The 15,531-nt window shown below is 41.1% G+C and overlaps 1 protein-coding gene across 2 annotated transcripts in view; it reads left to right on the top strand.

Moving 5' to 3' along the window:
* Positions 1-15,531, top strand: part of UNC5C (unc-5 netrin receptor C) — a 240,106-nt gene that overhangs the window by 211,494 nt on the left and 13,081 nt on the right. For both annotated transcript variants that reach the window (XM_090139303.1, XM_090139304.1), the window contains 5 exons: positions 1,053-1,244; positions 2,454-2,798; positions 4,894-4,981; positions 13,074-13,242; positions 14,859-15,092. In XM_090139303.1, coding sequence (XP_089995429.1) covers positions 1,053-1,244; positions 2,454-2,798; positions 4,894-4,981; positions 13,074-13,242; positions 14,859-15,092 — 1,028 coding nt within the window. The remainder of the gene's footprint in view (positions 1-1,052; positions 1,245-2,453; positions 2,799-4,893; positions 4,982-13,073; positions 13,243-14,858; positions 15,093-15,531) is intronic.

The raw sequence follows: 15,531 nt of genomic DNA, 5'->3' as shown, positions 1-15,531 counted from the left end.
CATGTTGAAAGTTTCATAGCCAGAGGCTGATGGACTTTGATCAGTCTTTTTCAACATCTGCCAACTCTCACCTCTGTGCTGGAGGGCAGCTTAGCTTAAATGACTAAAAGGTGGGGAGCAAAACATGAAATAAAAGTGATTTCATATGTTTTAAATTAACAAAAATGGGCTGCTAAAAAGGTCTGATTTGATTTTTCATTTTCTTTTTGCATTGTCTCTGCTACTGGGATTTTTCACTGTGTAGAAACACATCAAATTTTGATCATGTATTCAGGCCCTTTGGAAAAAAGTCTAGTTGATAATGATGCTGGAGATTACCCTGGAATTAGTGCTGAAGATATGGTATAAGCAGCTAGTAGAAATATCAGAGCCATTTTCTCACAAGACAGCTGTAATAAATCTGGGTTCCTTTTAGTAAATTACCACATTATTTCTCATGCCTGCTTTAGCTTTTATCCAAATACGTATGTGTTAGTGCCAGTAATGAGAATTCAGTGGTTGATTCTTTGCTTTCCTGGACATTTTTAAAAGGCAAAAGAAAATGGCTCAACACCTTATCAGTCAGAAATCACAAAATACATTCTATAGGCATTCTATAGAAATTGGACTTTTTTGTGGTTTTTTTTTTCTTAATTAAAAAATAAGGCTTCTGAAGTTTAAAAACACATGACATGATCTGCACCAATAGATAAACAATTAAATACTAATATTATGATGCTATATCTCAAAGACATACTGTTTTAGTTCATAGGGTGAATTTGTTTCATGAGACTAACTGTGTTATGAGTGTTCTGTTTAGTGCTTCACTGCCTGGGTGCTAGATAGATGAACGAGTAGATAGGTAAAGAAATAGAACACGAGTTAAAGAGAAAACAGAGATCATTTCCCATAAAAAGGGCATAGACCTGTTATATAGCTTTAGAAATGGATTTTAAATTAACCTATAAAAAGGTAGTAAATATCTGCAGGAAACGGGAATAATAAGAATGTATTTTCTCAAAAGACCCTGTGAGAAGCATGTTTCTTCAAGGTTCTTGCCTCTCTTCCTCTAGCTGCACCTGACTCGGATGATGTTGCTCTCTACGTGGGGATTGTCATTGCTGTGATCGTGTGCCTGGCTATTTCTGTGGTTGTGGCCCTGTTTGTCTATCGCAAGAACCACCGTGACTTTGAGTCAGATATTATCGACTCCTCGGCGCTAAATGGGGGATTTCAGCCTGTTAACATCAAGGCTGCAAGGCAAGGTTAGTTGTCACTTCATTCCATGTTGACCAATTCAGGGGGATACTATAAGGATATGGTCTCTAGGGCTGTATGAATGATATCTGAAGGATGCCTGTTGGCACTTCATAAATGAGAGAAAGATTATATCCATTTGTTTCTGATGGTCAAGCACTAAAAACCCGCAGTAGCTTTTTTTAGATGTGCTCAGGAACATACAGCAGAGGAATTTAACTTCTAAAGGGAGAATGTGAATGTGAGAGTGAAACAGACATTTATAAAAATACAGGTCCTGCTCAAATTTACATCAAAGGCAAAGCTAAGACAGAAACAAGGGAGGCAGGATTAATCACAGAAACAATAATTCTATCACATTTGCTTCCCTTTTACTTCACTAATAGCCTCTTTTACTGTGCCCTGTCTTACATGCATAAATAGTGCATAGTTAAAGAAGTACTGTACCTTCAATGGACAATGTAGAAGAGGTTGTGGTGTAATTTAATAATTAACATTTTATATCACTAGTACATAATAGATTATTTCCGTGCTTTGGTGTCCAGGAAACAAACCGTCATATGCTAAGGCTGGCTCTTTCAAGCCCCATGTTTAAGCTGAAGAGTTCTTTTCTTCCAATACATGTTTATGAAAAGTAAATCAAAATAAAGAGATGAGATTACAAAAGAGCTCTTATAAGGAAGGTTAGCAGAAGTGTCATTTTCTGTGTGATGCAGGTACTGTTTCTACACTGACTGGGAATTGCGGGCACGAGGACTTCATGGCTTTGTTCTTTCTGCTAATTCAGAAATTCTGTTTTTATGCCAGTTTGAGAAATTCCTTAATGAATCTCTTAGCATTTAAGGTAGGAGTATTAATTAATACTGTTATATCTATTGAGCATGGAAAACACCTTGCCATGAGGCTAGGCATATCACACTTGAAATCTGAGCACAGCCTGAAAAATAATGCCAGTGAAAAATCCTTACAGCAGAAATGTGCTGTAATTTTGTAAAACGATTAGATTCCAGAGCAATTCAGGCAACACAAGCCGTGGGCTGTTGCTAGATACAGGTACCTGGAAAAGGTATGAAGGTCAGTTTACAAGTACCTTGTATATCTTACCCTTTGGTATGAGCAGAACAGAATGCAAAACCAAATCATTAAGCAGAAGAAAGTCGTCAGGTTAGAGAAGTAATCATAAGCAATATGGTTCTTCTTTCTCATTTCCAATGCAGACCTCTTGGCAGTGCCACCAGACCTCACTTCTGCTGCAGCCATGTACAGGGGTCCTGTGTATGCCTTGCATGATGTCTCTGATAAAATTCCAATGACCAATTCTCCGATCCTGGACCCACTGCCCAATCTGAAGATCAAAGTTTATAACACCTCTGGAGCAGTCACCCCCCAGGATGAACTCTCTGACTTCTCTTCCAAGCTGTCCCCACAGATTACCCAGTCTCTGTTGGAGAATGAGACATTGAATGTGAAGAACCAAAGCCTTGCACGGCAAACAGACCCATCCTGCACTGCATTTGGGACCTTCAACTCCTTAGGGGGCCACCTAGTAATTCCCAATTCAGGTAAGTGCTAGCCATATTTCAAGGGTTTAAGTAGAATTAGCTTTCTTGTATACCAGAGAAAAACAAGGTCACTCCAGGGAGTTTGCCTTTTCTTTGGTCAGAACGAACGGATGTGTTTTACTCAATCAGATTAACTAAAATATTTCAAGGTTCACTTTCCCAAAATCCTGGCTGCCTTTTTAACAGAATGTTACAGGGCATTGAAGTGCTGCCAGTCATTCTCGTATGTTAAGATGTTTTCGAGGAAAGCCATGCTTCTATTTAGTTCATAAATGAAATGTTTTTATTCCAAATTTTACACCTAGATGCTCCCATGTGAGACCATATAGCTCAAAGTCTCACAGCTTCTAACTTTGTATTTTGTGTTCAGTTCTTGGTCATTTTACAGCACAGTGCCCAGACCAAGAAAAAACTTCTTGTCTCCTGCTTCTTTACTGGATCCTTTTTTTGTTCATTGATGTTATGGAGAAAGCAAAGCATCTGGTTGGCATAGGATTAGTTTGTTCCTTTCAGGATACAGACCTATACTGCCCAGAATGCAGCCAAAAGTGGGCCATAAGCAGTAGTGTTCCTCTTTGAGGAGGAGTGTCTCCTTTTCACATAGAGCCTAATTGGAAGCTGAACTGCTTTAAGACATCTGATACAGACTGCTGAGCAATGTTGAAAATTCATGCTATACTATCCTAGATTTCACAGTTCTCTAAGCTGCAGCTGAGAGTAGGCATTAATACTCAGGTTTCTTATGCCGTGGTGGTGAATGGTTCAGCAAAGTCTATTAGTCATATTTAATTCACATATATTAATATCAATTTGTAAAGAAAAAGAAATGCTTATTCATCACTGTAATCTCTTCAAAATTATTAAAACAAGTTTTGGAAGATATATCAATCTGTCTACCACTCCTGCATACACCTCTGTGCTGCTTCTAGATGAATTTATGTATATCCTTGTAGCAAGACGATCAAAGTCCTTCATGTACCCTACACCTGTCTCTACATCTGAGAACATGCAAAGGGATGTTGTAACAGTCCTGTAAGGAAACAAGTCAGAAAACCTTAATGGAAAACACTTTCACAGCTAATCCTTCCCGTACAAAGCCAGTTGTGGAACTGACTCCCAGTACAACTCTAGTACATGGGAGGTTTCCAGTGTAACCAAACGGTGTACAGTGAAGAGAAGAGAGAGGGCCATAAAAGATTTTATAATAATTCTATTGTGAGTATGCATATATGGAAATAATCTGCCTATAGGTTTGTACTGAGCTACGTATTCATAGCTGAATTCAAACCCCTGCCAGTGATTCCCCACTAGCCCGCATCTGCATCGACAGCTGGCAGAGCCGTGTCCAGCAGCATGCCAGAGAGTTCCTGAGCTATGTTTGCCATGCAAGGACATGACCTCTGGTTCCTGGGGAGTTCCTTGCAGTGTAAGAACAGCATTTTGCAATTGATCAGTCCTGAAAAGGGCACAGAGTGTAGTTGCACACATTTTTCAAGGTTGGATATCCAAATTTTGAGCCATTCCACAGAAGCAGGCACATTCAAAATACCAAGAAGCCCCATTTTGTCCCCCTGGTAGTCTAATTAGAAGCTGAGTGCATTAACAAACATGATGCCAGTTTCAGAGCCCATCTTTCAAGAAACAACTAGTTCTTGTTGCTTCCTTGTACAGTACTCCACTGCCTTCCTTTCCTGCTTTTAATTAAATAGGAATTGCCTAGGGAGATATATCCTGTTACAGCTGTTGGAAAATTTACTCAGAGTTGTTCCCTTTCCATTATTTTACAAGGTAAGAAGCAGTGTAACCATCTGTTTGCTCTTTAAATAAAATAAAAGGGAAGTGAAGAAAATCCTCTTCTCTGCTGCAGCATTTTGTGCTGAGGCACAAGAGATGCCGGGGCTGCAGTAAATGCTTTATCTCCAGAGCTGCTAAAATCATATAGAGCCCTCTTGTGAGGCTGGGTGAAAATCTAGCATTGCAGATGTCATCTACTGCTTCTCCTGTTGCTCCTCTTCAAAGGTTCACCTGGCTTTTTTTTCTTTCTTTTTTTTTTTTTCCGTTTTATCTTTTTTTTTTTGTCTCTTCTGTTCTGCAGGAGTGAGTTTGCTGATCCCAGCAGGGGCTGTTCCCCAAGGAAGAGTCTATGAAATGTATGTGACAGTCCACAGGAAGGAGAGCATGAGGTAAAAATTTACTTGCTTTGCGCATTGATTGCATAAATGGAGGGTAAGAGGGCGTGGAAGAAAATGTAGTAACTACAAATCTGTGATAATATGCTTATGTAAAGCCAGCTATGTTGACGTTATTTGATGACCTGGAGATAAACTTGAGCAAAAATGACAACTCTACACAAAACCAGCTTTTGCTTTCCTAATGAAGGACTGCATTCTGCAGCAATCTCTCAAGCTGGAGGATGCTGAGTCTAAGCCAGAAGCATAGAAAGTAAGTCAGCATGAATCCAATGCGGCAGAGAAAGTGTGAGGAAATGTCCTAGTAAAGACCCATTTCATGAGGGAGAGAACAGAGGAGCAGGGTGACCAATCAGCTCCACAGAGGGACAGGTGTCTGACCACCTGCTTTGCAAAACCTCCTCTCCCGCTGTAAGGAAGATGAATTTGTATTTTTCTATTCATGGGCATGGCTCATCTATGAAGTGATGAGGACAGAGCCACCAGAGCACACCATGCCATGCCACCATGCCACCCAGAGCCAGCAACTAGATGATCCCTTTTCTGCTTGCTGACCTCTATATGCACATGTGCCTGATTCATATTCCAGGACTCAATGTCTCTTGAGTGATCTGGCAGCCTTGACATAAAAAGAGTTTCCATGAGGATCAAAATACCATTTGAAGCAATTTAGTAAAAACTTAATGAAAAGGAAGGTGAGATCTTAGTCTCCTGAATAAACTCATGAACAAAAGCTGAATGACAAATAGAAAACTAGCAATCATTACACGGTACTTTGCCTCTTTGTCCTCCCCATAGCTAGATACATTTTTTTGGCTCAGCCCTTTAATGGCTTTTATAATGTGCTAAGCCACATCTGTTTATACACTGTGTGATATTGAACACTGTTCTTTAGCTTGGTAGTCTTTCACCCATGTTAAAATAATCTGCTTAAGGAAGAAATAAGTAACATACCCCCCTTGCACTTTTGCATACATTATTCATGTCTTGCTCTTTGAAAATAGCTAATTGCAGCTACAGAAGAAGAGTCTCTGTTCATATTTAATATTGATTGTATTCCTATTACTTTTGTCTATGTTTTAAAGAAGCTTGCAAACTACTGAAAAAAGAGGGAGGGAGAAAATAATGAAAATCAGAAGGCTTTCCCTGATACTCAACTCACCTCCAAATCTCTCTCCTTTAAATATCTAATTCTTCCCCCAAAAAACTGTTTCATTCCCATCAGGAGCTGTACATGCAATTATTTTCTTTCCAGCCAGCTATGGAGGGAATCCCTGTCTTTTTATTCATTCAACTGTAGACAACCAACACTGCATGCTAGCCTAATTTATTGGCTTCAAAGATCATAAATCCTCTTCTGTGTGCTTCATGATAGCTGTTATTCAGCAGGTCATACAAGGGGTAGAAGTATAGGTCAACCAGTGTTGGGAAATGCATGCTTTGGTGCCATCCACCAAACTGAGTATGCATGCTGAAATACCTCTGCAAAAGTATGGAAAGGTGTGAACCCTCACTTGAATGAAGATTTTGTGAAGTTAGCAGAGGGCAGGCTGCTGTAACCGTAGCTCATCCCATTGTAGTGATCATTGCATCCTGAGCATATGGATCCAAATCCTTGAGGTTTGTGTATAACAGTTTTTCAGACCCCCATCCAAAGTACAGTGGAAACCAACCTCTTCTCTGACATTGAAAATGGAGCTCATCAGCTCTCACCCAGGTCACTCTGAGGTGAACAGTCACCAAATATTACTTAAACACAGTGGAACTGTAATACTTTCCTCTGTTACCTGTTCCTCTTTCCCAGATGCCCATGGGCAGAAAATGCTGACTTGCTGACTGGCACCAGCACCCAGATGTAGTGGGATGCTTCCATTGCACTGTACTGCCAAATACTTTTACTTCCCTTTCTGCCACAGAACTGCACTTCTGCTCTTCTTTCTGCCTGTATGGGCCACAGATGTTGCTTCGTATAATTGGAGTCATATGGGTACCACAAGTTAGCATGTGGCGTAAATTATTTTTTAAATCTGTTACCGTGCTCTCACAGCACTCCAGCAGAGAGTGATAGTCCACAGTGAGGACTCACTGCAGACATTTGCTTTTGTGGCCAAGCAGTAACTGGAGTGTGTTCAATAAAACCTTGTGAGAGCTGATATTTATTTTCATGTGCACTGTGTAAATGTGCATGGATTGAAGAATCCTATTGTGTGTTGATGTAGTTTGAAAGGGCACAGATAGGACACTGTAAAATGGAAATTATAATCCTCTTGATATACAAACAGCACTGACAAGGCAAGAATGTGGTCCTCATAGCATTACCCTAAGTAAAACCACTGAAGGAGCAGAGAGGCTCTCCATCATAGATCACAAGCATATCTTCAGCAACTTAAGATTTAGCTCATACTTTGTAGAAATACAAGACAACTTCTGAACAGTCAAACTGAAACAGGAAATCTGTTATCCCTCAGTCCTGCAAATTCCCCTTTTCTTTTCCTTCATTTTCCTAATCCATTTCCCCAGTTAGTCTCTGAAACCTGTAGTACAGAAATTTTGTCACAACCCAGTAACATCACCCTTTATGTTGCCTCACAGATTGGTTAGGAAAGCTTTTTGAGCTATAGTATTTATTTCATTTTATATCTATAGCAGAAATGCTAATTCACGGCCCGAACCAGTAATTGAGCACCTGGTGAGAAGGCAGGACCACCCAGGGGAGCTCAGGTGCATACAATGCACTTGAGTAACCAGAAGGGATGGAGCCAGCATCCATCCCTTCCCAGACCTTATGTATGGGTTGGTAGTGGAGGCAGGAGTATCTTGCTGGAGATCCCTGCCTACTAGAGGCTTTCCAAAGGTAAGTGTTTTTTCTTCCTTTGTTTTTGCTTTTATGGCTGCTGTATTTGGGCTTGTTCTCATTTGCTGCAGCCTGGGCTTGTGTCACTCTGCTGTTATTGCTGTACTTTTCATCGCATTATAGCATTTCAGCATCCATCAAAGAGTGTGAGTGTGCAGGTTGGCCTAGAAACATCCTTCTGCAGGTAATTCGGGTTCTGATAGCTTGCAATAGAGGTCTCTTGGAGACAGTTGTTTTCTTCAAGTGTGTGTTAGTGTGACTATGGCACAGTGGGTTTTTTTCTATTCTCAACCCAGTAGTCTAGGAGGCTGTTTTGACTAATTCTCATTCTGTTTGTCAGACAGGACACAATTGATTGTAGGTGGCTACCAGGCACTGATCCCTTTACTGGTGTAGGAGGTTTGTGTTAGCCTTATGAAGAAGTTCGTGTGTTTTAAGAAGTGACTTATAATGGGGAAAAAGATATCTATGTATTAATGTGTTTGTGTACATACATATAATTTTTTTTTAAAGCTGAAAAAATAAGAAGCCTGAGAATATTTCACTGCAATCAGACAAGTTTCTGTCTTGAGCTCAAAGGATCAGAACTAATCTCTGTTAGTAATAATAGTTGGTCTCCCCCTTAGTCTGGGGCAGTATCACCACATTTGAGATTTGCAAGAAGGGATCCCTTCTTGAGCTGTAAAATAATCACACTGCTGTGACCATAACCCAGCAAGAGGCTGTTTCCTTGAGTAACTGGAAAAACCTAGGTGTTACGCAACTAGGGATTAAATAGCAAGAGTATAAAGCTCCAAATTTCAGGGACTTCTTAACTGCTTCAGGTTATGGAACAAATATAGCTCTGTGCTAAATCAGGGGAACTCTGTGCTTCCTATGGAGACATCTAGCACTGGCCAGTGCTAGACAGGGTCTGGCACTGTTCTGATCTTGTATGGCAGCTCCTGTTTCCCATGTGAGCCCCTACTGAGTTCAAGCTCTCCTAGCTTTAGATGGAGGGGAAGGGGAAGAAAATTCTTCATATCACCTTCCTGGGAGGAGACTGAGAACAGATCTTATCAACATGTAAGATATCTGAAGGGCCAGAATTAAGTGGATGGGACCATACTCTTTTTGTTGTTGGCCAGTGAGAGGAGAAGGGGTAGCGATCACAAACTGGGAACACGGGGAGTTCCATCTGAGCATGAGTAAGAACTTTTTTACTTGAGAGTGACAGAAGACTGGGGGGAAAAAAAAAAATAAATAAATACACAGAGAGGTTGTGGAGACTCCTTCTCTGGAAATATTCAATGCTCCCTGCCCCCCACCCCCCGCCCCATCTCCCTATGCAACCTTCTGTAGGAAACCTGCTTTAGCAGGGGGATTGGACTAGATGATCTCCAGAGGTCCCTTCCAATCATCTGTGGTTCTGCAGGTTTGTGATTCCTTCTATAGACGGACTTTTGGACAAATCAGGATGCCATTTGAGAATATTAGATTTGATACTTAAGAGGGAGCATGTGTTAAAAATAAAGACCCTTCAACAAAAGGAGAAATAAAATGTCTTTCCTCTGACTTATGGCTAAACTGGGCAGGAGGGCTGCCATCTGTTGCTGCAAGTTAACCATGCTGTTCGCTGCTCCATTGTGAGCTTCCTGTTTCTTGGAGAGTTGTGGTCCTTGCCTGCAACATCTATGCTTGGTGCCAGGAAGCCCGCTGAGGAATGAGGATTTCTCTGGTTGTGCTCACATCTGCTGCCTGACAGCTACCTTAATGAAAACAGTCCACCTCATTACAGAGAGTCGGTTTCAAATGAGCGATCTCATTAAGAACACAAATTTGATTGCGAAAGGACCGGATGTAGTGAATAAAAGTTTGTTCTTTTTTAAATAAAAGTTGACTGTTCTTGATGAGCAGTGCAAGATATGGAATGAGGACTAAAAATATCTGAAGACTTCTCACTTACACTTAGTGTCTTTTAATTATAATGCTAGATGAAGTTGAATTCCACACTTGACGAGATCTTTGTAAAATAAAGGCAGCTCCCATTACCACTTGGACATGCTCCAAGTGACTTTGGAGTCATACTGACACAGCTGGAAGCCCAATCGTATTTAATAACTAGTCCAAAGACTAATAGAAGCCTAAAGTGAGCACACTTGGATGATTTTTTTGTTCTGTGTTTTTTGGATAACAGCCTTAAACCTGTCTAGGTCTTCCTGCTTTGGAGGAGATAAGTCCCTTTCTCTGTGTTGTCCCCTGAGTCAGCGTGTGCTAGATCTTAAGTGATCTCTAACAGAAATCACAGTTCTTGGTTACAGCAGTCGAGGCCTGACTTCGATAGTGCTGCATCACCCTGCTACAAGAGAAAGTGGAAAAATACTTGTAATGAATAGCTGCACAATAACCTGTCTTCAGGGGAACTTGTTGTTTACTAATCCCATCAATTAGTGCTGGGTTTATGTCTTGAAGCAGAAAGATTAATATCTCCTGTATAATATATCTTGTCTACTGCATCTGTTTTGGTCCTCATTAGCTATAGGAAGGCATAATCCTTTTGTTTTAAGATGGAAATTAAAAACAATGAGAAATAAGGAAAGCTCAGTCAAGAGATTTGCATTTCTTTCTTCATTTCATTTGCCACAGGGTGACTCTGCTCTCTGTGGTGCTGCATGGTTTCATTCCTCCAAGTTTCAGGTGTTTATTTCCAAGCTCTTGACACAGTCCCTGAACACTCTGCTGCCTGCAGTCATGTTAGAGCTGTGTGGGAAAGGGAATAGCAGCTCTGTGTGCTTTGACACCTCATCCCCTACTGCCCCAGAATTCAGATTTGCTTTTTGCAACCATGTTACATTGCAAGGTGACACATGCTGTGTTGCCGTAAGTTCACCCAATATCTTTTTCACTTTTACTGTTCTACCTTGCCACTAAATACAAGTGTTTGGAATTTGTTTCAGACCAGAAATGAGAGCCGCTGAATGAATTTTACTTCCCACCAATATTTTTATCCTCAATCATTTGCATGGTTTCCTGTCTCCCATCGCGTCTCGCAATATTGCCTTACGTGTTGCTGTCTGTAAATTTAATGATTGTGCTGCTATTTACATTGTCTTCCACTTTGTGAGTAGAAATCTTGGCCTCACAGCAATAAGGGAAAGATTTAGCACTGACTTCAGCAGAGCTGGGATTTCACCTATTAAATGACACTTGCCCTCATTTCACACCACTTGAGAGCTTCTCCACAACTCATTATTATCTCAGCTTCCTAAAGCTTTAAAGTGGCTTAGATTACTTTCAGTCTCAAAATTGGTTCAGGCTTTGGAGAGCTGAGGTGGGTCAGCATCTGCATGAGGTGGGCTTTAGAGGCACTGGGACCAGCAGCATTACCAACTTGGAGAAAAATGCTAAGCCTTGCTATTCTTTTGCATTTCCTGTCTATGGTTGTATCCACTTCCCATCTACCTCACTAACTATTCAGTCTGCAGTGCCTCCTAATTTCATGTCTGTGTCATCGTTTATACTTGTGCTAATCAGATATAAAATGCTGCAGCACAAAATCATGCCCTCCATCAGAGTCCTAAAATTTAACAGCTAACAAAATTTTGTCACGGAGCAGTGACTAAACTTAATTTTACTTTGAAACAACTTTCAGCTGTGTGATTTATCAGTACACTATTATTTTAATGACCTTTTGGCTTTTTTTTTTTCAGCTGCTTGCATCAGTGCTCAGATTCTTATTGATTTTAACTCATTTTTCACCTAGAAGACACTGTATGAATTTTTTACATCAGTCATGATATATTTTCTCCTATATTCTTTTTGGCTGCTGGGCTTGTAATTCAGTCTGCAGAACTATGATAATTTGTATTTTTCTTCCTTCTTCATGGGTCAGTAGTCCTTTAGATGAAGTTAGGTCAAACAGATGATTAAGTCTATAGCTTGTCATTTCTGTAGCTTTCCAGACGAATATTGTAATTTTCAAAAAAACTTTCCTGTAAGACTTAATATTTTTAAATAACTTTTTTGAAACTGCTTGACTTATCTGCAGGAGAATGTTCAAATGTCTGTTAAGGCATTAATGAATACACTCCATTCTGAGCTATTTTTAAGCTACTCATTGCTTCTTATAGAAACAAAAGCTGAACCTAAAAATTTTAGTCAAATTTTGCTCAATGATTTATTCAGTTCATTCTTGCAAGAGAACAACCTCTGATCTTAGCCTGTAATCCAGAGATCAATATAGCTTGCAACAGGAGCTGAATGGATGCTCTAAATGCTTCATTTGTCTTGTTAGGCTAAAACAACCAGTGTAATTCATGATAGCCATCCAGATTGTTATATTTTGGGTTTTCTTGAAAGACAGCTACCACAGCTGTTTGTTTCCAGCCCATGGCTTTTTAGAAACAATTGTTAAGTCATTTAGTAAACTCATCAGTTAATTTCCTTAAGGATCCGCAGATGTGTATCATCTGGTTTTACTGATTTGTGTACATCTCAATTTTTCATCTTTGTTCATTTTTTCTAAACTGTTATGAAACCCCAACATTTTTATGAATGATAGACACTCTTCAAAAAGGCCTTTGTTGCTTTTTAAAAAAGAATTTCTCATAAGTTTCTTTCATTTTCTGTAGGATTAATGGATTATTCAAGGTGGCTTAAGGTGGCAAAATTAGGATGTGCCTGTGAATGTATCTGCAGTAGTCAGCATAGGTGCAATAAATTCAATCTCAACTCAGCTTTTGTCCTGATTTAACCTACTTGAGAATGTTCCCTAAGATCATAGCTACTTTTTGACTTTCTTGGTTGATGCAGACTTGCAACAATACTTACTCTTGTCTCAACTAATCCCCCTAAAACAAATTGTAATATAAACAGAAGTGTTTGCAAATACACTTGAACTGAACCCTCAGCCAGTGCAGAATATGCAGGGTCCCGTGGGCTGATCCTATGTCCAAGTGAGATTTCACTGAATACTTCTTAGCTCTCGCTTGCTGGTTTCTGGATCATGAATTTGTCCTCTCTATTTTTCAGGGATGCAGCTGATGAGGCACATTCAGCTGTGTTTGTCATACACCAGATGTCAGGGTAGTTAAACTCACTCATGCTTCCTCTGTTTTAAACTCCTCAGCGTTTGGGCTGGGATAGCTCACACATGCATGCAGCCATTTACAAACCACACTGTAAGAGCAGGATTTTTGCTCTTTCTACCTAGCTTAACGTATCTTTTTGTCTTTCCCCCCTGTTTCATGATAGACCACCTGTAGAAGACAGCCAGACGCTGCTGACGCCAGTGGTGAGCTGTGGCCCACCAGGAGCGCTGCTAACCCGACCTGTTGTGCTGACCATGCACCACTGTGCTGAGCCCAACATGGATGACTGGCAGATCCAGCTCAAGCACCAGGCAGCCCAGGGACCATGGGAGGTGAGTCTCCAGGCCTCTGGCCTCTACCTGCTGTGCAAGGTGCCTGCTGCCCCAAGAAATGCATTCCTGGGACAGTGGTAGGGCAAATGTGCTGTGAAACATGGTGTTCCTTGCAGGATTTGGCACTTCGGTTTGGGCTTTGGCAAACTATAATGCTGAAGTTATGGGTAGGGGAAAAGAGATAAAACAGAAAAGAACACTAGAATATCAGTTCTGATTCAATTCTAGAAATAGGAAAATACTTTTTACAGAATACTTTGAATTTTCTTTGTTTAATGTCTTTCTTCAAGAGCAAGACAATAGTGCTGAAAATAATGCTCTGCTTCAGCATCAAGGCATCAGCTAGCTTATTAAAATGGATAGGCCTTGTCTTTCTCTTTGTTCTACCTCATAAGATGCTGGTGGAGCATGCTTTGCATTTAACTTATGCAGTCAGCACATCTTCACACCCCATTAGCTCAGGGAGCCTCTACGAGTGTTCCTTGGCCATGCAGCTTGGTGGGATCCTCTACCAGGAGAGTACACTGGTGCTGGGCAGCAGAAGCACCTTGCTTTCTAACTGGAGCATGATGTGATGCTCTCAGCAGGGCTCAATTCAGCTCTCCAGCCCATCTTCTGGAGAACTTTATTGCCCCTAGGTGCCGGCTGCCAGTTTGGTCTCATATAATTAATTTGGCAAAGGCAAATTCTACTGGCAGGTTTTATGAGGACAGGGTGGCTTTTGAAGGCTGGCAGCTGCCAGAAGTGCCGTGTCCAGCACAGCCTTTGCAAGGTCTTGCTTTGTTGACTGCCCATGGCACCAACTCTCTCTCACGCAGTGCACACCAGCCTGTCTCGCCATCCAATATGCACCCTACTGGCCTGGCTGTTGGCACCATATGCATGTTACTTTATTTGTGTTTGGGTTACTGGCATCTCTTCATTTTCTACTCTGTCCTCCCTGGCCTTGACAGAGCAGTTGTGTCTGGTGCCAGCACTGTAATCAGCATTGCAGCACCTTGTCTTCTGCTCTCCTGAAGGACAAAGATTCCTTCTAACCCAAGTCACTATGTGATTCTACGTATCCTGAATGCCATAGGCCCCAAGCTCAATTCCATGTTTCTGTTAAGCCCAGACTGCTGCAGACTTCAAGACAATGGGGATGAGGCAGATGGGGTGCAGAGCATGAAAGCTATGCGAGGGGAGGCTACAATCCACTGCTGACCTTTTCTTTCTGCTTGCTCTGAAGCTCCTTGAGTTGTGCACGGGGTGCTGCATGGGGGTTAGTGGAGAAGGTAGCAGGCAAATTCTTTTATTCTGAGCCGTTTGCATCGTAGGCTCTATGTATTTTTTCATTCACCCTGCAGTTTCATCACAGAGGTGATGAAGCAGCAGGTGATATTTCTTGTAGTTGTGGCATTTGGCCATTGTAGAAGTTACTTCATTTCCTTGAGTTTTTATAAGGCCTTATTTTCATGCTTAGGAAGTGAAGGGCAGCTATTTGTTCATATTTATTATCTGGTTAATCTAAGATGCAGACAGCAAGGACTTTGAGCATCACTGAGGCTTGAAAGAAATCTGAAAGGACAGCATCTCTGAGAGGTCAGGAGATCTAATATGGCCTCTTTCTCCCTTAGGATGTAGTGGTGGTCGGGGAGGAAAACTTCACCACTCCGTGCTATATTCAGCTGGACCCAGAGGCCTGCCATATCCTGACAGAGACCCTCAGCACGTACGCCTTGGTGGGACAGTCCATCACCAAAGCAGCAGCCAAACGTCTCAAACTCGCCATCTTTGGACCACTGTCCTGCTCCTCGCTGGAGTACAGCATCCGCGTCTACTGCCTTGATGACACACAGGATGCCTTGAAGGTGGTTGTTGCTCTCATACTTGCTTTTCCTCTCTCGTCACAGCAATGCAGTGACCAGACACTCTGCTACATGTATTTATTTTCCTAGATTATTTTTCTGATCAGGAGAGCCTGACAGCAACTGCTGCTTTACAATTTAACCTTCCCAAGCTATAAATTGTTCTTTGTAAAGGGATCTCACACGTGTATCAGACTGTTTTCCACCCAACGGCGTTTTTTCCTTTGTTTACCTGTATCATATCCTGAATCCTAAGATTTTTGCATTATTAAAGGGCCATAAGGTACGCCAGGCTTCATTCGTTATTCATGTATTTTTAATGCTAAGTGCCAGCTCCCCAGAGATGGGGAAACATATAAATGCCTCTTTGTAAATAGTTGATAATGATAAAAGAAGCTTCTGGACTGTTAATCACTGCCTGCTTTCATACTGCTTCATTACA

This window comes from Phasianus colchicus, chromosome 4 (genome assembly GCF_987193195.1).
Source record: "Phasianus colchicus chromosome 4, bPhaCol1.hap1.1, whole genome shotgun sequence".
NCBI classification, from domain to species: Eukaryota; Metazoa; Chordata; class Aves; order Galliformes; family Phasianidae; genus Phasianus; species Phasianus colchicus.
The sequence above is the reverse complement of the archived record's forward strand: the minus strand, read 5'-3'. Positions and strand labels throughout refer to the sequence as shown.